Source organism: Rhamphochromis longiceps, linkage group LG11 (assembly GCF_057381845.1).
Source record: "Rhamphochromis longiceps isolate RC_006_pf linkage group LG11, R_longiceps_female_GT1.1, whole genome shotgun sequence".
Taxonomy (NCBI): Eukaryota; Metazoa; Chordata; class Actinopteri; order Cichliformes; family Cichlidae; genus Rhamphochromis; species Rhamphochromis longiceps.
This window is the reverse complement of record NC_140567.1, coordinates 18,867,937-18,892,525: the sequence shown is the minus strand read 5'-3', so window position 1 is coordinate 18,892,525 and position 24,589 is coordinate 18,867,937. Positions and strand designations below refer to the sequence as shown.

The window sequence follows — 24,589 nt, the reverse complement described above, 5'->3', positions numbered from 1 at the left end:
TTTTTTTTTAATAAATAGGACAGGGGGAATGAATGAGAGAAAGAGGGGGAGAGAAAGAAAGAAAACCAAAGGGGAGAAGAGACGGTGAGAAGGGGGGGGGAAGAGAGAGAGAGAAAAAAAAAAGAACTCCTGGGTCACCTGTATGGAAAAAAAAACAAACAAACAAAAAAAACAAACAGAGGAGACAGCAAACAACAAAGAGTAACATAATAATAGAGAAAACAAAGCACCATCACAATAAACTAGCTAGTCATAGATATCAATATTTACTAAATAATAAACGATATTGTGCAGCACGCAAGATAGACAGCGCACAGTGTGCTTTGAGGCAGCAGCCAAGAAAGCTTTAGTCCGCATCTGTGAATACCCATGTGTGCATACCTGTGTGGATCAGCATGCTTGCATTCCAAAGGTTTCTCCATGTAATGATCTGCTAGGGAGTGTGGGGGGGCCACAGCCCCGTCCTCCAGGGTGTGAAGCGGGTATGGAGGAGATCAAAACTCCAGACATCCAGAGGCCCCCAGAACACAAGAGACCATGGAAGACCAACAGAGGGGCAGCCGCGCCACTGTCCCAGTAAGAGCTGAGGAGAGTCCCAGATGAGGGCTCGCCCAGCAGCCGCGGAGCAGAAGCCAGGGGGAGTTGCAGTGACGCGCCCGTGAGCTCCGCCGGCCCCCAGCTGTGCCTGAGTGACCGAGCCCCAGGCCGAGAGGCCGGGGGCACCCCACCTCCAAAGGGGCCCGAGCGAGCCCCAGGCCCCAGGCCCCGACAAGCGGCCGCCAAGGAGTGAGCCGGTGTGTACCCGGACGCCCACCCCCAGACACAAAGAACCACCAACACACCGACACCTGAGGGAGTCCGCCACCGGCAGGGGAAGTGGTGGTGGGTGGAGATAGGCCTCCAAACCTTGGAGGGCCTGAGGTGTCCCCAGAGAGGTGGCGTCTGATACCCAACCTGACATATAGACACAGACATACAGGCACACACAGACACAAACATCCATTCCCACCCTCATGCTCTCATATGCACTCACTCCACACTCAACCAACGTGGAGACAGACATAAAGAGACGCTGTACACACAATCACACTCCCCAAGCGTACTCTACAAACCGGGTCTAGGTACCCTTGCCCCTGGAGGGGGGAACTGCACCCAGACCCAGGTGGTGTTACCCTTTTCCCTGCGGTGGGGAGAGGCAGACCACCCCGACTCCGCAGCAGCAGGGAGGCCCCACACCCCAGACCGCAGTCGGACGGCCAACTCCTCCTACTAGCCCTCCCGCTCCAGCAGGCCGCATCTTACTGACACACCTGTTTCACTCTCCAGCTCAATTTCTCTGCCTAGCCATCTGATACAAGCCCTGTTCTCCTTCCTCAGTTTCCAGTCTCACAAACAACTCACTATAAACCTTTCTTTTTTTTTGTTACCTCTCTCTTTGCCATACACTTAGCCTTCCAGTACTTTGCCTCTCCCACTTTTTCTTTGAATACTTTCCTGTACTTCCTGTCCTTTTTCCTCTGTTCAGAGTTTACACCAAACACCTTCGTACAACAACACTACAGCTGTACTTTTCCAGCTATTTATAGTAACTTTCCCTACCACACAGACCCTGTCCCAACTTCTTCCTGAACCCTGTGCAACATTTTTCCTTATTCTTCCTTATTTAACTTCCATGTTTTTATCTTTGTCAGTCGCTTCCTTTTCATGGATTCCAGAGTGATCCTACAGACCACCAACAAACAAAAATGGTCATGAATAGGACTAGATCAAACCCAAGTTTAGTTGGGTCATAGTTTGGTCCCGCCTTCACTGTTGTGATTGGTGTGGGGGTAGGGACAGGCGTAGGGCGTCGGGGGGTTCCCCGGAGGCAGCTTCCTTGGGGGGCTCAACCCGGGGTAGCGGTCATGTCCGGTTGGGGGCTCTTTTGGCTCTCGGGTGACTGTTTCCTCGTGGCTGCGTGCAGCGGGGCTAGGGGAGGGTCTGTGCTGACGGACGTGGGTTACTGACCTGGTAGCCTGTCTGCCCCTGGGTGGGTCCGGGATGGGCGTGAGGTTCTGGGGGCGCTCCGTCTCTGGGCTGGGCCCTGGCCGGGCCTCGGGGCCTTGGGTCCTGGTTTGTGTGTTGCCGGGGTTGTGGGCGGGTGGATGCTTGGGGGCCCATCCCTGGCGCAGGGTGCCGCCGGTGCGTTGAGCCGCCTGGGGGGCTCTTCAACTGGTGGGGGAGATTGTCACACCTTGCAGGAGCTTTCCTCTCCTCAGGAACTCTCTGCAGGAGGGGGAGATACAGGAGAGGTGGAGGAAGATCTCAGCCTGGGCGTCTATTGTCTCATGTAGTCTGGAAGATGAGTGGATGGTGGGGTGGGTGCAGTTTTCTCTGTGGTGGGGTTGGGAGGACTATCCCGGGCTCTGTGGGGCCGGGGGGCGCTGCTGTGCTGGGCCCCAGTCTGGATGGGCCTGGGCCCCCTTTCTCTGGCGGGTCGCGGAGTATGGGAGTGCCTACTGGGGTCACCGGGGGAGCTGGCCCCAGGGAGGGGTCACCTGCCCCTCCCTTCCTTCCCTCCCCATCTCCAGCTGCCTCCCTCTTCCCGCTCCACCACAACCACCCACACATGCAGGGCCTTGGAGTAGGGGTATGTCACCAGGGTGCAGAGGAGGCTACCCCCCCCCCCCCCCCCCCTCTGTCCCCTTCTGGCTGCCTCTGCCTCAATTTTATCCCACAACTTAGACATTCACATTACTCACACTCTCATTACACATACATATAGGATCTTGGGGGTGGGCACGATACACGGAGTCCAAATTACCATCAGGGTGTACACCCCACCCCTGGCGTCGTTGCCCACCTCTCAATTTTGAATACACGTAGACATTAAGGGCTAGCAGGAGGGACTATGCGCTTACCTGCTGCTCTCTGGCAGGTAGCTCCATGCCCTCCTGGGTTTTAATTGCACCTTAGAACACACATGCATCAACACTACAATGAGCGGGTGGAGGGAGGTTTGGAGTCTTCTCTCACCCCCGTTCTTTGCGGCCTGCTGGAGCGGGGGGGCTAGGAGGAGTTGGCCGTCCAACTGCGGTCTGGAGTGTGGGGCCTCCCTGCTGCTGCGGAGTCGGGGTGGTCTGCCTCTCCCCACCGCAGGGAAAAGGGTAACACCACCTGGGTCTGGGTGCAGTTCCCCCCTCCAGGGGCAAGGGTACCTAGACCCGGTTTGTAGAGTACGCTTGGGGAGTGTGATCGTGTGTACAACGTCTCTTTATGTCTGTCTCCACGTTGGTTGAGTGTGGAGTAAGTGCATATGAGAGCATGAGGGTGGGAATGGATGTTTGTGTCTGTGTGTGCCTGTATGTCTGTGTCTATATGTCAGGTTGGGTATCAGACGCCACCTCTCTAGGGACATCTCAGGCCCTCCAAGGTTTGGAGGCCTATCTCCACCCACCACCACTTCCCCTGCCAGTGGCGGACTCCCTCAGACATCGGTGCGTTGGTGGTTCTTTGTGTCTGGGGATGGGCGTCCAGGTACACACCGGCTCACTCCTTGGCGGCCGCTTATCGGGGCCTGGAGCCTGGGGCTCGCTCGGGCCACTTCGGAGGTGGGGTGCCCCCGGCCTCTCGGCCTGGGGCTCGGTCACTCAGGCACAGCTGGCTGCCGGCGGAGCTCACGGGCGCGTCACTGCAACTCCCCCTGGCTTCTGCTCCGCGGCTGCTGAGTGAGCCCTCATCTGGGACTCTCCTCAGCTCTTACTGGGACAGTGGCGCGGCTGCCCCTCTGTTGGTCTTCCTTGGTCTCTTGTGTTCTGGGAGCCTCTGGATGTCTGGAGCTTTGATCTCCTCCATACCTGCTTCATACCCTGGAGGACGGGGCTGTGGCTCCCCACACTCCCTAGCAGATCGTTACATGGAGAAACCTTTGGAATGCAAGCATGCTGATCCACACAGGTATGCACACGGGTGTACACACAGGTATTCACAGACGCGGACTACAGCTTTCTTGGCTGCTGCCTCAAAGCACATTGTGCGCTGTCTATCTTGCGTGCTTCACAATATCGTTTATTATTTAGTATCTACTGCTAGCTAGTTTATTGTGATGGTGCCGTTCTTTTTTTTATTATGTTGCTCTTTGTTGTTTGCTTTCTCTTCTGTTTTTTTTTCTCCATACAGGTGACCCAGGTGTTTGTTTGTTTTTTGTTTGTTTGTTTGTTTGTTTTTTGTTTTTTGTTTGTTTTTTTTCTCTTTCTTCCCCCCCTTCTCATCGTCTCTTCTCCCCTTTGGTTTTCTTTCTCTCCCTCTCTTTCTTTCATTCTTTCTCCCTGTCCTATCCCCCAGTCATGTCTGTCCCGTTTGTAGCAACTGAAAATAAAATAAATTCATAATTATAATAAAGGTCAATCAAATGGACCAATATGGCAAGGCCATGATGATCCACTTGGTAAAATAAATCCGCTTGGCATCTTTCTTGGCCTTAAGACAACAATTCTGATGGCTAAAGATCCAAACGGGACACAAAAAAAAAAAAAAAAAAAAAAAATGAATAGGACTAGATCACAAACGAATTTAAAATAAAGTAGCCAATGTCCAAAGAAAAGCACTGAAATACCTTCAGAAAGCCTGGAGACCTACTGCTTAAGACCACTTTAAAAATCACAAGAAAAGACTGTCTCCTTGGAAGCAAAATATAAAGAAATAAGGGGTGTTTCCAGACTTGTAGTGTACACTGCTAATCTAATTTCCAGTCCGGGAATAGTCACCACGATAATCTGTTAATATGTGAAAAAATATATATACTACCTAGCCATATGTGGAAAAACTGTGTTTGATTTATATTCCTAAATGTGCTTTGCACCATAATCTATCACTGTGTGAATGACTGATTTTCGTCCCCTATAGTCGCACCCTGAATTCATGCATTTCCAGCACAGACATTTGAAGACTTTGGTTTTGTGCTTTGTGAATTATGTGGGAATGTTAGAAATGTTCTTGTGTTATGTAACTTTGTGTCCACTTTTCTTTCATTTACCAAGTCAGCATTTCCATAGTTTTCCATTGGTAACATGAATTGTACCAGAGACAAAAGTGTCCATGATAAAACAAATTTATTTCGTCATTTCTTTTTCACATTTTCCGAAAAAATTCCACCATTACAAACAATTGCTAAGGTGATTCATAAAAAATACATATGTTTTCTCAAATTTTCTCTCCAACAAAGCATTGAATAAAGTGCACTGTACAAAATACATCCCTACTTCACTTTTCTTGATACAGCAAACAATGTGATACATTATTTAAGTCCTTCTTGATTCATGTCGCAGTAATTTAACAGTTTTCTGCTTGTTTTAATTTCATACTGCAGTATATTATAACATTTATTTTCAAGTAAGCTTGCAGTGCTGCAGAAAGTTGCATCCAGGATCCAGTGCAATGACACCAACAATGCTGTAGAAACCTTACACACCTTTGAACTTGTTGTGTTGGTAAAATTAAAATTAAATTAAATTATCAGCATAGACATACACAAACATTAAAAAAAAACCACAATTCTGATAAATAAATATTATGCAAATGCATCACCTCCATTAACCTCAAAGAGAACCTCAGACAACAAAACATCTCAGTGTAATTTAAAAAAGAATACGTAACACCATCTCCATATAAAAAATTGTTTGTCTCTATATACAGATTTTTAATATTTTATTATTTTCATTCTTTTTCTGCAAAAGTTGATTCGGTTCATCTGGACGTAGCGTCTTCAGTGGGAGAAACATTTCGTCCCTCATCCAAGAGACTTCTTCAGTCTCAGCTGACTGCAGGTTTCCCCAATCTTAGAAACAATACTGTTCTTCTTCTTTTTTTTTTGACTCTCAAAAGAGTTTTCAGTTTATTTCTTTAGCAGCATTGTAGAACATCCCTGTCCTTCAGTAATGTGACACAAAATAAATACACATAGTCAGGTTTAAATTTGAATAAATTACTTTTGCTCTTCAGACTTAAGCTGAACATTCACTGTGTGATTTTTGGCCCCATTTTGAGACGACTTTTCAGTCGTGCGACCATTTTAGGGATCAGCCCAATTTTCTTCTTAATCGTGTGCCGTGCATCATGTAGTAAACGAAAAGCGATTAACACGACTAACACGACCAGTGTGAGCACTCAGGTCGCATCACAGCATCGGGCCTTATAGTGTGAGACCCTGCATCGTGACCTACAAACTTCTAACCCCTGCGATTCAGTTTGAGCAGGAGCTGAATAACACACAGTGTATGCCCAGCTTTATACGTTCACTTTGTAACTTCCAGAACGCTTTCTACATGCTCTGTGGAACCACACAAAATAGAGGAACATCATAAGAACCCAGTAGCATACGTAGGCTACACAGCCATAAATAAGAAATCTAGTTTCCATTTTTTTAGCCTCAGTTGACCAGTCCTCTTTGCTCTCTTTGTAGATGGTGTAACCAAGTCCACTTAATAAAATGGCAGCCCACACCGACAGGGGAAGGAGTGGAATGTAGTTACCAACCATCTTACGCCTGCCCGATGTTCCCCAGCTGCTTTTGTTCATCGTGAGAATGGCAAAGTACTTAGCAGGCAGCAAACTGGTCATGTAGAGAGCTGAGTAAAGTGACATAAACACCATCACCATGTTTCTCCGCAGGATGCAGGCGTAGGCTGCTTTCACCAGCCCGATAAGCTGGATGCAGCACAGAACCCAGAGGATGTCCCACAGAGTGCCTGTCCAAAACAGCTGGATTATGGTGGCCGTGACAAAGAAGGGGAAAATACCTGATACGATGGACTCATAGGTCATCCAGAGATGGTGCTTGTGCCACCACATTGCATTGTAGAGCCACTCCCGGAAGTAAGATTTTGTCCAGCGAGTCTGTTGGTTGAGCCAGCGAAGGAACTGAGCGGGTGTTTCTGTGTAGCATTTTGAGCGAGCAGTGTATCTGAAGAAAGGGGGTAAAAAATAGACCTTTAGAACCTGCTTGTTTGATGTTGTAGGATCATTATTGTAGCTACTGAGCTTTGTTGGGTCCTATTATGTAATTTCTGTGCCTAATAATATCTAGAAAACATACTTAGTGGCATAGCCCATGCTCAGCATACGGTTGGTGAGATGCCTGTCATCACCAAATGTACAATGAGTTCCCAGAAACATTTGATTGTACCACGATTCCAGAAACTGCTGAAGGATATCATTTCTATACAGACCTGCATGAACAAGTACAAGAAATGACAAATTCAAAAGATGTTGGTTACAATGAGTTACATCAATGCTTTTAAGCCTTTAATATAATACTATTTAGCTAGAAAAGAGTTCCCTTACCTAAAGGGCCACTAATGCAGGACACACAGTTGAAGAAGGACTGGCAGGACCTTTCGATGTTGAAAGCCATCCAGTACCTGAGACTGCTCATGAAGCTGATGTAAGAGTCTTTAAGGTTGAGGATCATCACATCCCCTCCTACAGCCCCATACTTGGGATTACTCTCCAATACCTTGCACAATTCCACCGTGGCCAAAGGGTCCAGCTTCGTATCTGAATCACACACCTGAGAAATGAGACATAACGTCATTGAAAATTGGAAACATTTCATTTTTATTTTCATAAAAAAATAAGAAAGAAAACACTTAAGTAAAAGTAGATACCTGCATGTAATCAACCGATGACCCCAGGGCTTTAAATGCTGTGTACATCACCTCCCGCTTGCCTCCCCACTTCTGCATGATGCACACACATCTCTTGGTCTGGATCAGGCGCTCTACTTCTTTTCTCTGTGGATCCTCTCCTACCACATAATCAGAACCCCCTTCAATGCCCATTGCTGAGCCATTTTCTTCATCATGTTGGACCTGGGTGGGATCCCAGGTATGATAGTTGTTATTCCATACATAGTAGCCCGGATCCTGGTCTGCAAACACCTCTTTGAACATGTCCATCATATACTGGTCATCATCTGAATTCCCATCTATCACCATGATGATGCGCAGCAGCTCAGGGGGATACTTGAGGGCCCTGATTGAGTTCAAGCACTCTCTGAGATAAACAGGGTCCTCTTGGTAAGCCGATATAGTAAAACCGATTATTTTGGTATAGGAGCATGGTTTTGTTCGAGATTTCATTCGCTGGTGCTCAACAAAGGCAAAAAAGCTCTGGACCAACACATGGAGTGAGAGTAGGAGTCCATAAATGCCAAAGGAGATGATGCCATACATGGACGACACCAGCTGATAGCCCTGAACGTAGGCCCACACCATCACACCCAGGACGGCCAAAGCAAAGACAAAAGTGAGGATGGCGCGGATTATTGAACCCAGCTTCTTCAATAAAGGTTTTAGCTCCATTTATTTCACCTAAGGAGACACAGACAACACATATCAGTAAAGTTTTAAATACAGTCAAGAAAGCTTGTCAGTCAAAATGTCAACACATTGCAGTGAAAGATGTTTTCTGTTTAGCAGCACATGACAAAAATCGGTTAAAGACTGAAACTTTTCTGAGCAGATCTCTTTGTCATACCTTTAAATTTATCCATTGGAATATACACAGACACTCAGACTGGGAGAAAAAGAATTCAGTGAAAACAACTGTTTTATGCAAAACGTTTGTGGGACTCATTACCAATCTACAGTCAGGGGTGAAATACACCACAGAATTTATCTATAATTGCACTGTATTAACCAGTGATCAAGTTATCACGGCTGATAATCCTAGAAGGTGTTATCAAAAGAACTGTGCCCTATTGTGCGAAAGCATACGGAAAAAAGTGATACAACATATATATGTATATAGAAATAACAATTTGCTGAAGTAACTGATCAGAATTTTTGTTTAATTTTAATGTATCTAATTCTATTTTATATATAAAACTTTCAATATAGGATAATACTATATACTATTACCACTTAAGTCGAATGTTAGTTTCCAAGCAAAAACAAATAATAATAATAATAATAATAATAATAATAATAATAATAATAATAATAATAATAATAATAATAATAAGAGCATGAATAAAATAATGAAACCACATATTTTTAACCCTACCTGATGTTAACACTGGCTTCATGTAGAATTATGTGATATCCACCCGGAGTTCTCTTTGTCTCAGAACTTGGTTTGAAATGCATGAGTTTTAAAGTGTAGTGTAGGAGAGGAGGGGGCCTCCTTTTTTTTTCACGCTCACGCAACCTCGCTGAGTCAGTCGTGCGTCAGGAGCAAGGCGGTGGTCCATTTAACGTGAGGGCATCACTGTGCAGATTGCATACAGCTGTTATGTTTTCTTTCTTTACCATGGAGATGTGTAGAGAGTGACCTCCGACCATGCTGCCGTTTGCTGTAAAGAAGGGAATTCCCAAGCTTCCCATTATAGGAGCATTTCACAGATGCTCTGCGGAGCAAAGAACCGACGTTTGGTGCGAACATTATTTATCTGTTTACTTATTGTTGTTGTTTTTTAAAAATATATATTTAACTCTTTTTTTAATTGTTAATGTGTTATAAGTGTAATCCAAAATGTCATAAATCTAATGTATGAAAAATCTCTAGCCGTTTTATTGTTGGTGACAATCAACTGATAAATGTAATCAGTCAAAGCCTATCAATGAGACCGATCTTAACTTCAGTTACAATGACAATTCATCTTACAATGATCTGCAGCTTGCAGATAGAAGCTTTCCATCCACTAACAGTGTAAAAACCATATCAGGCTGTTCGAAGCTGTAAGCTGAAAATCCTTTTTATGTTTTTATGTTTTACAGAAGCTGTTGTTACCGTGTGTGCAGCATTTTCGCTCATTTAAGGGTTTGTTCACAGTTAGATGTTGCCCTCTTGTGGTTCTTTTCTGAAACTCCACACGTCAAGTTAAAAAAAAGGGTTGAGGCTGTGATTTAAATTAACAATGTATATGATACCAGTTACATTGCGCTATGTTTTCATATTAAAAGAACCTAAATTACTAAAAAAACAAAACAAACTGTTACGGCTGTGGCCATAAGAACACTGTGTGGGCTGTTTGTTCTATGTCTCTTTACTGTGTTTAAGACTCTTTACAGGTCCCTCCCCTAATGAAGAGTAGTGAGCAGCTGATTGGACCATGGAACAGGTGACCACATTCAAAAAGCCGCTCTGACAGCTCCAGGGAGAGAGAGAGAGAGAGAGAGAGAGAGTGTGTGAGAGTGTGAGAGTGTGTGTGGAACGAGCGAGTAGCCTGACAGCCGTCGCAGTCCTGACCCTGGTTTTCCCAGCCTGTGTTTATCTTGTGTATTTGTGGGAGTGTGAATTGTAAAAGCCGCTCCTAGTGCATTAGCTGAGAGCTTAGGCACTCGTGGGCTGAAGCGGAAGGGGTGAGCTGCCTTTTCTTTTGGAATCGTTTTCTCCTGTTTTCTTGGTCAGGGAGCGAGGGATAGCTCTGTCATTTGTTTGTTCTTTTTTCTTTCTTAGGGTTTAGTTAGTCTTTTCTGGTGGGACTTAGTTGGTTTTGTTTATTATTTTGGCCTGGGCTCACCCTGGAGCTATGCTTCTTGTCCTTAAATAAAATCACTTTTTTTTACTCACAACTGGTTTGGATGTTTGGCTTGGGAACCAGGGCGGGGATTTGTCTCTCTCTCCTCCAACCTTATGTGCGTCCCTACCCGCCTAGACTAGGGGCGTAACACAAACAAAGTAAAGAAAACAGCATATGGGATCATAAAAATACAGTTGCTGTTTGCTTTAACATGTTGAATATTTGCAACATGTCATATTGACCTGCCTTTAAAATGAGGCTCCAAGGTGAGGATATCTAATTTTGGTAAATGCTGCCAGCTCTCACTCCTCTGTGTGTGTGTGTGTGTGTGTGTGTGTGTGTGTGTGTGTGTGTGTGTGTGTGTGTGTGTGTGTGTGTACACTTGCACACACATGCACACACACACACTATACACACACACTATGTGACACTCACTCCTCTGTGTCACAACTGAAAACAGTCTGCCCTCTCTGAAGAAGAAAACTCTCCCAGATGATTTATTCCACAGCTGCCTACAACTCTTGATTTAAACATGATCACATCCCTGGAGAGTGTCTTTAAGGGAACTCTGTTGACCACTCATGATGGTCCACACCCTCTGAGCTGGCCGTAGCCATCAACATGCCCAAATAGCAGCCACAGGGACGTTGATGTCACGCAGGGAGCCCATGCGTGCTTAGGGCTGGTGAACAAGCTTCACTTAATGGTTATGTTTTTGAATCTTTCCAACAATGTGCTGCAGATTTATTGGTTCAAACAGAAACTTCTTCAAACAATGCTCCTGATTTAAACTTCTCCTAAAGTCCAGCTGTATATGGCAATACTTGTGTGCCAATGTCTCATATGATACTGATTTATGATATCAGTGTATGCATTAAGCTGTGTTTTTATGATTTTGTCAGTTCAATTTATCATCTCTATTAAATGTTTTTGTTATTATATATTAAGATGGACACATTTAGAGTTCATGAAAGCTTTTCACATGTTACTTTTATTCCACTCAGCTCCTCAGTTTTTTTCCTTTGCTTCCCATCCCTTTTCATAACCGAGCTTATTTGAAAAGATCATGGCTAAACTGGTGGTTTCTTCTATCATATGCCTGACTAATCCTTACAGTTACTGATGGTTAAACTGCATTAGTTTGTGGCCACATCAAGAATGTGTCCTCTAAAGCGCACTGCAGAAGGATGAAGATGCCTTTACCAACCTGCCATAACCTCTAAGTAGCTCATAAACATGGTTTCTGGGGTTCCAGATGGATTCAAAACACAGACAGCTGTGTTGCCAGAATAAACATATCGACCAGGATCATGCTTTCTAAAAAACATGTCAGCCCCCACATGCCGTTGTATGGGCGTTGTAGGGAGGCTATGAGGAGGATAAAAGTCCTCAGAAACCTTGTTAGGTCCCGGTCTTTATGTGGTGGTCAAGCAAGTGCCTGGTGACTCACTCAGCTGCTCTGCGCCACACCCAGGAAACCGAAATCCACTTAAATCATTTCAGGATTTTCTAATCGAGCATTCCCATGTGTGCACCTGATGCTGTGCTGCTGTGACAGATGCTTACTTCTTTAGCTGATAGCTTAACATTAACGCTAAACCGATACATCATGAAACTGACTGTACCACATTTGCAGCAGCACTCTACTATAATCAGTGATTATGGAGAGTCGCCCTGTGTGCAACATGCTTTACAGTTTCAACCCACAGAGAGGAGTGTGGCGGCGTATTTTGCTCTTTGTGATTTATTGTTGCCTGACTTTAAGTGCTCGGTTTGCTTCTTAACTACTAAGACATCCCTGAGCATGAAACTTGGATGCCTATTCATTGTAAAGCCATTTTGAATCAGGGCTTGTAACTGCAAATGCTGTGACGGCATGTGAGGCTGCTAGATGTGTCACACACTGCATAAAATTCCTGCGTGACATCTTGATTTACGGTCTTACATACTAAAGTTTGAATTACACACAAGTGGGCTTTTCAAAGCCAAATACTTTGGACACACTTGTTTTAGCACATTGCCTGTCACTTTACTGCTAGGTAAGGTCTAAAAGAGAACTCGTATGTCTGGGAAAATATTAAGCACAAGGCAGAAACGTGTTCTCTTTTTAGAAACTTCAAATGACGCACAAACAGACATATATGTACACACCACACATCATGTAGATGACTTTACTGAAATTAACCAGCTGGCATGAATCTTTTCTGTTCATTCAGATGCCATTGTGTTCTTAATCCAGGAAACATAATTGCAAACTTTTGTGTACACCCCAGGCTTGTTCCTCTGTGCACAGCCGTGCCCCCATGACACAACTCCCTGGAGCTCTCCGTCGCACATCAATGGGCCCCCTGAGTCACCCTGGAGTTAAAATAAATGATTTTTCAGTGGTTCAACCTTTTTATCACGGCGCATAAACATTTCCTGTTTTGATCTTACCTGGCAGGAGTCCTTCCCTCCCTCCAGATATCCAGCACAGATCATGTTTTCAGTAATTTGGAAAGGATATGCGTTAAAGCAGGTGTCATCACTCAGGAGAGGGACCTCCAGGCACTGCAGCTTATCTGGGTATCTTGCTGCAAAGACACAAACAGATCAATATCTTTAAAAATACCTGAGTTGACTGCCTGTTCAAGCAACACAGATAGGCCGTATAGCACAGTTTAACTTACAGCCCTCATCGCTGGGACGAAGATTCCCCCATCCTGAGACCTGGCACACTGTCCCCTCACTGGCACACCTTGAAGGAAGCACAGCAGGACGCACGTAGCTGCTCAGAGCGGCAGGTCGACTCAGTTTGATCAGCATGATGTCGCTGTCCTGTGTACGGGAATCGTAGTCAGGGTGGCGAATAAACTCAGCAGACATGATGTGCTGTTCAGTCCCATCAGGTTCCCAGATGTTGTGCTCCCCCAGACGAATTTCTAGATTTGAGCTGAAAGAACAAAGCCCACTTTGAGAGTTTCTTACACCCGACTTCATTTTAAAGTTTAAAGCTGCTTGGATTCAGGCTTGATGGGGATTGTGTGCCTTACTTTGGTTTGCAGTGTGCAGCAGAGAGCACCCACTCATCAGAGATAAGAACCCCCCCACAGAAGTTGTACCCAGTGAAGAGTGACACTTGGTAGGGCACAGAGTTCTTGGGGCACTCATATCCTCCAACAATCTTGTTATCTCCTTCCAGCGCAACTGTAGAGTAAAAAAAATACAATTAAATAAGTGGCAAAATCAGAAAATTATTTTATCAGTGATTCGGCATCCTATCCTTAACACTTGAGTGTTCGTCATTTGAATCTATAAATTAGATTTTATACCTGCCCCTCCAGAGAGAATCAGGAGAAGGAAAAGCTTCATGCCTTCTGTTTTTCTCACTGGCAGATCAATGTACCCTAATTCTCCTGGTTTCAGGTATTTCAGTCCCTCTTATCTGTCTTTTCTCAGGGCCACCAGAGGCACGCCTCAGACACTAAACAGGTGTTACATTTCCCCAGTGATACTGTGCTTGAAGTACACTATATAGGAGAAACAAAACAGCAGTTCAATACAAGTTAGAACATAGCTTGGATTAGGAAACAATGTGAGTGCTACACTTTACAGTGTGCATTCTTGTTTATTTCCTTTGTGCTGCATTACGTGAGCATGTTTAAAGCTCACTTTTGCCTAAATACATTTTCTTCACAGAACAGTCATGTGACATTATACTTTTTATTGCAGGTTTATCATAAATTGAATACTTTACATGACATGCACTGCCTTCAAGTGACCCACAGAGTGACGTCAATGGAAGTTATGACTGTGCATGTGGGTGAAGCTCATGTGGTTACAGATGCTCACGTACCATTTTTCAGCACAAAGACAGCAAAAAATGCATTTAAAGAGAACTAAGGTGGCAATATTTAACCTATAAATGTTAGCCTTTTTCATTTAAGGTAGAATAAGAAATTTGTTGCCTGGAGATGAGTGTCAGGGGGGATTTGTGACTGAATGACAGCAGCAAGAGAGAAAGGGAAGGTTTACAAGATGGTAGTGATATTATTATTGCATCTAAGGATAATAGCTGCATATAGGACAGAAAGAACTGCATTATCCTGCTAGCAGAGTTTCAGATCTTTGCAAACATCTGGACAGACAGCACGCTAACACAAAGTTAGCAAAGGAACCATGGTGTGTGGTGCTGGTGTCACAACTGAAGAAACTGAGTGTACGCAGACGTTTCCACACTAGCATCACAGTGACAATCGCTTTGAAGTCCCTTTGAGCTGCTTTTCAACTTTGGTTGGGTTTTTTTGTAAGTTTTGTGGTCACACATAGACCCCCAATAAAGATCAAAGGTGTGTCCTCATTAGAAAACGGATTGTGTTTTGTTTGTGGGACTGGTTATTATGTTAGAATGCATTTCAGGTCATGTTACAGAATACAGAAGGTAAAAGTAATCTAATAGGTAGTGTACCAAGTAACTTTCTCTGGGGAGCAATTAAGCAACAAACACCATTACTTTTAAGAGAAGTAGGCCTATAAGGAATGTGTAATACACAACTTTTATTGAATGATGATAAAACCCCACTTCACTACTTCAATACCCCAATGTTGGTAGTGAAGGAGGACATGCAGAAGGTTGGTGGACAGAGAAAGATTCTAGCGATCGGGTGTAATGTGGGCAGTTGGCCTCTAAAGGAAAAAAGGAAGAAGAACAAGTAGAAGAAGGACTGAAATGTCACCTTTTGACCTTTAAAGTATTCCTTTCATCTCTTCTTTTTAGTAATATCTACTAACACAGCAAATTAAAGAAGTAAATCTAGAAAATGTAAAGTAATCCTGTCTTGAAACTGTACAGAGTAGAATTTTCTGGCACAACTTCACGTACTTCCATCAAGAGACACAATTACAAGTGCTGCTGGAGTATTAAGCTCTTGATACACAGTCTGTCTGGTTCCTTGGGAAATCAGTGAATCATTTTAATCTGTCCAGTTTAAAATATTAAACAAAAATATTAAGCCAACACTGCTGAGTCATAATTTCACAATAGAGATATACTGAAAAGCACAAAGCTCTGTTACTCATGTGTGAGCGTAGGTGTTTATCAGCACCAGACAGGAAAACATTGAAATGTTAGGGCCCATTTACCCAAACCCTGTGATTATACACTTAAGGTTAAAATATAACGCATTCCCATCCAGCACAGGCAGGTTCTTCACCCTGTCATTGCTATGAGACACTCGCATAGTCTGCTTCACTCCTCGTCCAACCTGTATCTTCGTTTCTTCTTTTTCTGACTGGAAACAGCTGCTTGGTTCTGCTGGTAGACTTACTGGACTTACTCACCAAAGTCAAAAACACATCAGGCTGCTTATCTGTTCCCCGATATGAGCAGCACTTTACCTCTTCTCGGTCTAGATTTTACAAGACCTGCTGACAAATTTCATCGCAATATCAAAAGAAGTTACAACACTGCAAGACATCACAGCAACCCACAGTGGTATTTATTAGACTAAGTCCCAAAGTCGCTGATTTAACTGTTGGAAAATTTCAAATCTGTGACAGCCTCACATATGATAGCCAGATGCCTGTTTAGTTGCACATCTGCAAGACATCATTCAGGATGTGATCAGCTGGATGAATTAAGTAATTAAGAAAGGAAAAAAAAGTTCACTGCTGCTTTCTCTGCAGCCTAAGACTGTCATTGACCTCCAGTTATTTCCAACACCGCAGCATCTGTTTTTCCACATTTGCTACCCTAACGCTTGCTTAGATTATATGGAAAGCATAAAAACTTCCATTTATTTCATCATCTGGCACTGCCTGCATAACCACTTCCGGTTCCCCTAATCCCGTTCCACTTTACCTCAAAACACTCTCAGACGGACAAGACAGAGAGCACTGTGTCAGATCTGTATGACTTATGCAGTGCCATGCTTGTTTTCTGTCAGACAGAGCTGAGGTTGAGTATTCATATTCACTAGGTCTGCTGAGGGGGACTGCGGTTTAAAGTGGGGACGAATGTAAGGAAGTGGTTTTGGTTACTGAGGTGCAGCTTTTTTCCCTGTGTGTGGTTTATTTGTGGAAAAAAAAATAACATTTCCTACCCTTATGAGCAAAAACAGTTGGCACGGGTTTTGACTCAAAAAACAAAATTCCTGACCTCTCCACACAAGTGAGATGAGGGTTTGATTTCCAGTCAGCACCGCAATAAGATCAACAAACCTTTGAGGTTGCAAGACACAGCAGATTCCCACTGTTTGTGACTTTATGGCAGTGTAATGGAGGTGTAGAAGTTTCAACACTTATGTTCCCCTGTGAAACAACTCGGGAATTTACACATTCCTCTTTAGAGTTTAGAAAAGTTGCAAGGTCACACTGTTTTGCACTCAAAAGCAAAATACTGGGTGTATTACAGTGACGCTGGAAGCTGCAGTATGTCATTAGTACTTCACTATCCCACACACAAAGGCACACACATGCACAGACAGGGAAAGATACATGTATAAATGTACATATATGTTTGGTGTGCCTTCCAGAACAGTTGCTCACAGCTGCTGTATTAAATAATAACCCCCCTCCCCAAACTTCAACAGTGGGCATCACACTCTGCTAAATCTATATTCTCCTTAAACCTCCACTGGTTGTTCTACACACCCAAATTGGTATTTGTGTGGCATACACATAATTGCAGGTTTGGTTGGTAAATCAAGCCTTGGGCTCTGAAAGCTTCCCTCAAACTATAGCCCTGAGATAGCTATTAATATCCTCTACAGACTCTAGCAAAATGCTTTGCCTTAAAGTTCTGTAACAAAACAGCACAGCAGAAAAATGGGGAAAACACACACACACACACACACACACACACACACACACACACACACACACACACACACACACACACACACACACACACACACACATTTTTGCAGAAAAATAGTGGATGCATTGCTCAAGAGAACCGTGATAAAATTAAACGCTGTCTAGACTTCAGCTAAAACAGGCATGTACTTTAGTTTTGGAGCTGAACAGCTTAATGTTGTGTTTAAGGGAGATGAAAAGATGCGAGCAGTTTCCTGTAGCTAATGGAATGAGTTTGGTCCGAGCATCAGGTATCGCTCACTGGGGATTTTTTTTTTACTTGCTAAATATTTATACACTCTGCTAGAAAAAGACAAAAAGAAAAGAAAATAGACTCATGGGTCCTCCCACACACTCAAATCAGGGTGTTGTTCTGAACACACGCAGCGACTGAGAGCACATACATCTTCACATACACGCACACATGTAGTGTTTCTTCCTCCCTCTGTCCCTCCCACAACTTTCTTTCATTTCTTCCTCCCCCTCACATCTGGACTTCTGGCAGGATCCAGTTCCTGTGTGATGTGTGTACATTAGAGGGGGACCCAGTTTCTGGGTTGGGCAGGTTCTAGCAGAAGTTTGAACTGTGTGAATCTGATCTGTGCAGGAGTTAAAACTCGTTGTGCTTTACTGTGAAAACAAGTTCACTTATTATAACCACCATTGTCTAGCTTGATGTTTTCCTGAATTATTAGTATCATCAGAGTTTCTTTTGGTGCTACAAATATTTGTTTTTGGGAGGGTATTTCAGGTTGATTCGGAGGATTAAAATCCGCTAGCAGCCAATTTAGAAAACGGTATAGCTGCAACTTTAGAGTTAGGCCATGTGAAAGGTGAAGAGACAAAGTATTGATGCTTACACGATGAGCTCCTAAACATAAAACACAGATGTAGAAATGTGTGGATAGCAGAACAACAAAACCAAGAGTAGCGGGAGCCCATGTGGGAGGAAATATGAGTATGAATTTAAGCTCAGATGAACATCCCCCACCCCAAGTGAAAGGTAGGGCTTTACTCGGGGGATGTGAGACTGATTTTCATTGTCTGTGGCTAAAAGTTCCCTAGATCCACCATCTTGAACTTATTATATATATCTACTATTCAGCCCTCTTCTTCCTGAAACTTGATTAATTGGATATTGTCATAATTCAGTTTGATGGTCCAGATGTGGTTGATGTAAGCATAGAAAATAAGGTAAACTGATTTAAAGAATGACTGTTGATGAGTTCTCAGTTCTCGAAGCTCAAGAGTCACATAAAGTACAACAGAAAACACATAAAGTGCAAAGAAGAGGAACGTGCCAGATAGATGTCATGAATGAAATTGCTCTGGATTACAGTTTAGGTTTGCTCCAGGGTAGTTGTGTGAATTCCTCTTTTTTTTAAGGCATGTGATCAGGTCTAGAGTTGATTGCTGGTCCCATTCTCTTTTTTTTTTGGCATATACACTAAATGTAAAATGCCTCAGAAATACATGGATTTCAATGATGTGTGACCAAAAGTGTTGCATCATATCCCAGTGTGTTTAACTTGAAAGTCCATCCAAAATTTACAAGTCAACAAACTGAAGTCTACTTAACAAGTAAAAGTTTGCTTATTTGATTCTAACAAGTTTATAACTGAAATATCCAAAATGCTTCCAGTATCAGGTTTTTTCTTTTGTTTGTTTTTTGCGGGTTGTTATCTACAGAAGCGCAACAGATACTGACAGATGCTGGAAGGCTGGAGATGCATATACCAACATGCAAAGATGTCAAATCAGTCAACAACACAGAGCAATTACACTTAACCACAAGCAAACATGAGCTCAACCTACGCAGAGAAAAACACATTACGCAGCAGGAGCCCAGGTGGGCGTATGAGAAGTCCAGGCTCCACTCCTTCTCAGGTAGTCATTTCAACAACCCACAATTTATACATTTAGTTGTTTGGTTACTCAGGGTTTTCACTTTTGGAGTTTCCCGAAGAAAAATGAAGACAATTGTGGCAGACATTTGAAGAAAATCTTGCAGAGGCAGGAGTTTTAGTGAAGCACTAGCGCAGTTCTTGCGGATTAGAGCATCATTTTGACTGTCGTGTTGGATTTAATGTGTGCAGGCAACACATTTAAACTCACACTTAAATCTCCACTCTGCGTGGACAGATTTAATAAGTCATCACTGACAAACTGCTGGTTTAGCACTGTGCATTAGAATATGTTGCGATGCATGGAAATCAAAAGTTCGAGAAGTTAATTTAAGTTCATTGTCGGTGAGAGTTATGGTAGTTGGAGGGCGGGACCTCAGCACCCCGTCCCAGATTTGACGTCACATATTTAACGACTCCGCGATCTGAGCTCCAGCTTTTTCAAAGCCCAGTCGGAGGTAAAGGGAGGGTGTTCGACATAAGAGATCTGAGTGGGTCGCCGAGAGAGGTAGGATTGTAGTTTTTTCTGCTTTGTTATTCAGACGAAGAAAAATAAGGGGGGGGGGGAGTAGGAAAAGAAAATTAAATGTAAGAAATATACACTGTTTCTGGGAAGCATCTCACATTAGAATGGTTGGGCTTTTTTTTTTTTTTTTGGAAAAACGTCGGGAACTGGGCTTTTTAATTGTTTTGTGGAGCCGTGAACTATATAAACATTATGCAATTAGCAACGTATTATATGTATTAAATGTAAGTATTATTACGTATAGCCATATTTTCATACGTGGGAACTGTTTCTTGCATGTAGTTATCTGTGGTTAAACCTTAAATCCTCTTCCGTATTTTTCTCTCCTTTTTTAAAAAAACCCCCCAAAAAAAACCCAACTTACGTTCATGTGATTTTTAACACAGTGGGAAATTTGCACATGCACGCTGCACAAAACTTGAGGAGGTTTGAGCTTTTTTAAATTAAACTTTAAAAAGCATGCAGAAGTAAACTTTATTAAAATGCTTTTAATATTTGCTCTAATTACTTTTAGGGTGCACTAAATGGGTGGATAATGGAGTTGCCCTGTTTAGGGCATGTTGGAGTTATGTCATGTTTCGGTATGATTTTGGGGGGAATGAAATAAAGGCAACCTTTCTTTCTTTTTATTTGACTGAACTGCTTTCTATGTTTCAATTTAAAGAGTTTTGCTTTGTTGGTCATTAGTAATCTCAGGAAAATCTAAAAAGGTTAATATTCATGTTTGTTTGTGTTGTAGGTTCAAAGACAATGATGGAGTTAATGACTGGCACCCCTCCAAATCTCTTTAATGGAACAGATGACTTTGGAAGTAATGGCTCTATATATGATGAAAGCACAGAGTATGACTACAGAAACGAGCACGCCGATTTGAGACATTCTCTGAACACCATGTCTATCGTTGTGTACTCCCTGGCTTTTGTCCTCGGTGTGCTCGGGAATGGAGTGGTTATCTGGGTGACCGGGTTCAAGATGAAGAAAACTGTTAACACAGTTTGGTTCCTCAACCTTGCTGTGGCTGACTTCCTCTTCACTGCGTTTTTGCCCCTGAGTGTGACTTACACAGCTTTGGATTTCCACTGGCCTTTTGGCAAGTTCATGTGCAAGCTGAACACCACTATCAGCTTTCTGAACATGTTTGCCAGTGTCTACATTCTGGTGGTGATCAGTGTGGACAGATGTGTGTCTGTGGTGTGGCCTGTCTGGGCTCAGAACCACCGAAATGTACGCAAGGCATCCTATGTGAGTCTGTGTGTTTGGGTGGTGGCTTTGATTCTCAGTGCTCCATATTTCATCTTCAGGGACATCGGGCCATCGTACCACAATAAGGATATCATCAACTGCTTCAACAACTTTGCTCTTTCTGATGATGAAGACACATACAATGACACTCAGTTGTTTCGTCATCAGGCCATGATTTTCACACGCTTCCTACTGGGATTTGTTGTGCCCTTTACTGTCATTGTCTCCTGTTATGCTGTTATAATCCATCGTCTCAGAAGAAACCGCACACTGGCCAATCAGTCAAGTCGCCCCTTTAAGATCATCGCTGCCATTATCATCACTTTCTTTCTTTGCTGGGCTCCCTTTCACATCATGGGTCTAATTGAGATGGCAAATTACATGCCAGAATATTCAAGTGAGATATTAGATGATATCACCATAATTGGGTTACCAATAGCCACCAGTATGGCCTTTCTCAACAGCTGCCTGAATCCACTGCTGTATGTGTTCATGGGCCAGGATTTTAAAGATAAAGTCCGCAAATCCATCCTGATTGTGCTGGAGAGTGCCTTCCAGGAAGAGGTTTCTCGCTCATACACCTATACAAACTCAATGGTCACCACTCGCAGCAAAGATAAGTCATTTTCTGATGCTGAGTTATAAGGCCGTTAAAGACATGAATAAACTTTCTGAGTAGAAATAACTGTATAACAAATCACTTTTAAACAACTTTTAATCAAAAGTTCTCTTAATCAAAAGAGTTAATCTGTCAGGTGTACAGGAGGATTTCCTCTTTATCTTCACTTTTTTGTTGTGACAGCAGAGTGTTTCTCAGCTACAGCCTCTTAGACTTTGTTTTAGTGATACTGTACAATAAGCTTACAATTCATTTATGTGTTAAAGCATTGAGGATGGTTAAAATTGTTTCAGTGGCAACTATTTAGTATTTATAGCAACACCTGAAATGAGATGCGTGTTACTTCTAAGGTGTTCACAATCTGAGTTAAATGTATCGATCTATGGTAGGTGTGATGTTTTATTAGTTTTGCTGTCACACTTTCTCAGACTCAGGGTATAAAAAGATCTGCAAATTTTTCGAGAAGAGAAACTAGTTTCAGAATTGGTAATTTGTTTGTGGTTGAATTCATGCAACACAAGCAATACCAATGTATCATCTGTAGGAAGGAAGCATCTTTTGTTCACACTCCAGTAAATTTCTTCTTCTCTGCATGAGACATAAAAGAAACCAGATTAGAAGTGCATTACCAGTTCAAGAATAGGCCTTAACTTATGGTTTTACTGATCACTGACATAGTAATAAAGACTGTGCTTCTTGCTAGACAATACATTGTCCTGTTAATTAACCTATCAAATTTTACCCTGTAAATAAGCACCTAGAGGTGACCCTTGTTATGATTTGTCAATACATAAATACAACAGAATTTAAATTAGATGAATCTACAAAACTGATTCTGCCCAGTATAAATGGTGGAGTTTGAAATAAAAGTTTTGAACCACTGAACTAACTGATAACAATTATGATTGTAAATGACAAAACTGGCTCACAATATTGAAAACAAATGGCACCTTTAGGTACATATGAAAGTAAAATGTGTAACCCTGTAATCAAATTCTCATTTGACAGAAATCTATTCTAGTATTTATTTATTTGAGCATAATGAACAACAGATCTAATGGATACATAGTGACTATAGAACCACTGGAAAGCTGATAGGGAGTGAGAGGTCAATGTCTGTGGCCTTCATAAGTATTGCTATAATTCTTCAAATATTAATTAATTCTGTTTGTAACCAAAAAGACTACAAATCTACATTTTTTTACATTTCAGAGATAAAATCAGCCTTTTGGAGGTTTACCTCAACAACTAAACTAGAAGGAACAGTTGTCAGCCTTGTTGCCAGTCCTCGATCTATCAAATGAATAATCACCCAATCGGTAAAAATGTTATGAGTTTGGTAAGCATGTCGTCAACATTATATAATCTTGATTCCACTATAAGAAAAAAATGTATTTTTTAATTTTTTTTAATCCCAAATGGCCAAATCTACTTGTCTTTAAATGTCTATAAGTATTGTATTACTATTGTGAATATTTCTGTCAACATTATTTGCATCAATAAAACATTTTTGGCTTTAATGCTTTCCCACTGATAATGTCGACCTACATCTCATTTCATTATCAAAACATAAATGCAGAAAACAACTTATTTCCCTCTACTGAATATTTAACCCTCTCAAGGCAGGTGTTGCTGATTTGCAACAGTTAAAAACTAACAACCTGATTACCCCACATACATATTTTATGAGGGTTTTTTTTACTCAGAAGTACCACTGCAGGACTTGGTTGTGCATTAGCAACAAAAAGTTTAATTTGAGCCTGAGAGGGTTAAAGGATGATACTGAGAAACACAGTAGTTATTAAAATAACATTATTTTGCTATACCTTTGATGAGAAGTATCGCAGCAGTGTTGAAAGATAAAGATAAGCTCATGCTGACTGATTTGTAGCTTTTAATCGAGTGATTACTGCCTTAAACCACTTTGCACAATTAAAGGCCTTAAATCAGTCAGTAGGCTCCAATCTGTTTCCCCTCTTTAGTGTGTTACAGTGAAGTTCTCAGGCAGTGGATAAAACATTGGAAATTTTGATCCATATCAAAAAGAATCTACTCATTGAACTTTTTCCTAAGACTTCCTTCCTCTTTGGAGCTAAAAGAAGCCACCCAAACACACAAGCTGTCAATGGAAAGCCCAGGATGTCCTCTATTTAGTAGATCAGGCCTTAACAGGGTAGTTCAAATAGGACATAAATGAATATTCTGTTTTTCAGGAGGACATTGACATGATTGCATCACACAGTTGCTACACATTTGTTGGTTGCACATCCATTATGTAAAACCCAAAGGTGCTCTGTTGGAGCGATCTGGCGACTGTGGAGGTCATCTAATTCACTGTCATGTTTAATAAAGCTGTTTGAGATTATTTGAGCTTTTTGACTCAGACTCACAGGTAGATGCAGTAAACAAAAAACTGGCTGATGACCAAAGTACAAAAAAAGAACTAAAGGGAAAAAAGAAACTGAAACCTAAACTGAGAACTAATACTAGGCAAGGGAGTGCTGGAGCTGGAAAATAAGAGGGGAAAATGAACTGACACTCTGAAAAAGATCAAGGAGAAGGCAATAACTATATATACTTAAAAGGGTGATTACAGCAGTGAAGATAACAAATAGAACAGAATAGAGAATAACAGACCAGAGAAAGGAAGCAAAATTTAAGACAATGAAAAAGGAACACAACCTCCAAAATAAAACAGGAAGTGACAGAACTAAATAGGGAAACCGCAGACATGTGAATGGACTTTGCGGTGGATGAAACGCTGGGAAAAGAGCTAAACTCTAAACCAACTGAGAACTAGGAGCAAACCTAAAAACACTAAAGAACACATGAAGTGAATATAAACCTTTAACAAACCAGGGATCACAATGGATAAATAAAAAAATAAAATAAAATAAATAATAACAAAAATATATTTAAAAATAATAAATAATTAAATAAATAAAACCTCTGGCCAAAATATA

At 42.3% G+C, this 24,589-nt stretch overlaps 3 protein-coding genes across 3 annotated transcripts; 1 reads left to right on the top strand and 2 right to left on the bottom strand.

Moving 5' to 3' along the window:
* Nucleotides 1-6,264: 6,264 nt before the first annotated feature.
* On the bottom strand, nt 6,265-8,339 carry has1 (hyaluronan synthase 1). The gene is made up of 4 exons (XM_085421790.1): nt 7,644-8,339; nt 7,321-7,546; nt 7,073-7,205; nt 6,265-6,940 (listed from the first exon to the last, which is right to left on the bottom strand). The coding sequence occupies exons 1-4, from the start codon at nt 8,337-8,339 to the stop codon at nt 6,265-6,267; spliced, it is 1,731 nt and encodes a 576-aa protein (XP_085277916.1).
* Nucleotides 8,340-12,652: 4,313 nt separating this feature from the next.
* On the bottom strand, nt 12,653-13,891 carry LOC146658865 (trypsin-3-like). The gene is made up of 5 exons (XM_085422609.1): nt 13,813-13,891; nt 13,534-13,687; nt 13,171-13,433; nt 12,938-13,074; nt 12,653-12,859 (listed from the first exon to the last, which is right to left on the bottom strand). The coding sequence occupies exons 1-5, from the start codon at nt 13,850-13,852 to the stop codon at nt 12,710-12,712; spliced, it is 744 nt and encodes a 247-aa protein (XP_085278735.1). The 5' UTR covers nt 13,853-13,891; the 3' UTR covers nt 12,653-12,709.
* Nucleotides 13,892-19,683: 5,792 nt separating this feature from the next.
* Nucleotides 19,684-23,149, top strand: fpr1 (formyl peptide receptor 1). Its single transcript, XM_085422608.1, has 2 exons — nt 19,684-19,747; nt 20,505-23,149. Exon 2 carries the CDS (start codon nt 20,516-20,518, stop codon nt 21,650-21,652), a length of 1,137 nt encoding a protein of 378 aa, XP_085278734.1. The 5' UTR covers nt 19,684-19,747; nt 20,505-20,515; the 3' UTR covers nt 21,653-23,149.
* The last annotated feature ends 1,440 nt before the right edge of the window (nt 23,150-24,589 follow it).

Excerpts from the sequence above, each read along its gene's own strand:
- fpr1 (XM_085422608.1), top strand. The coding sequence starts at position 20,516 with ATGATGGAGTTAATGACTGGCACCCCTCCAAATCTCTTTAATGGAACA.
- LOC146658865 (XM_085422609.1), bottom strand. The coding sequence starts at position 13,852 with ATGAAGCTTTTCCTTCTCCTGATTCTCTCTGGAGGGGCAG. Across the intron at positions 13,688-13,812 it reads GATTCTCTCTGGAGGGGCAG|TTGCGCTGGAAGGAGATAAC; the intron begins GTATAAAATCTA and ends TTTACTCTACAG. Across the intron at positions 12,860-12,937 it reads GAGGGAAGGACTCCTGCCAG|GGTGACTCAGGGGGCCCATT; the intron begins GTAAGATCAAAA and ends TTTTAACTCCAG.
- has1 (XM_085421790.1), bottom strand. The coding sequence starts at position 8,339 with ATGGAGCTAAAACCTTTATTGAAGAAGCTGGGTTCAATAATCCGCGCC. Across the intron at positions 7,206-7,320 it reads CTGCATTAGTGGCCCTTTAG|GTCTGTATAGAAATGATATC; the intron begins GTAAGGGAACTC and ends TTGTTCATGCAG. Across the intron at positions 6,941-7,072 it reads AGCATGGGCTATGCCACTAA|ATACACTGCTCGCTCAAAAT; the intron begins GTATGTTTTCTA and ends CCCTTTCTTCAG.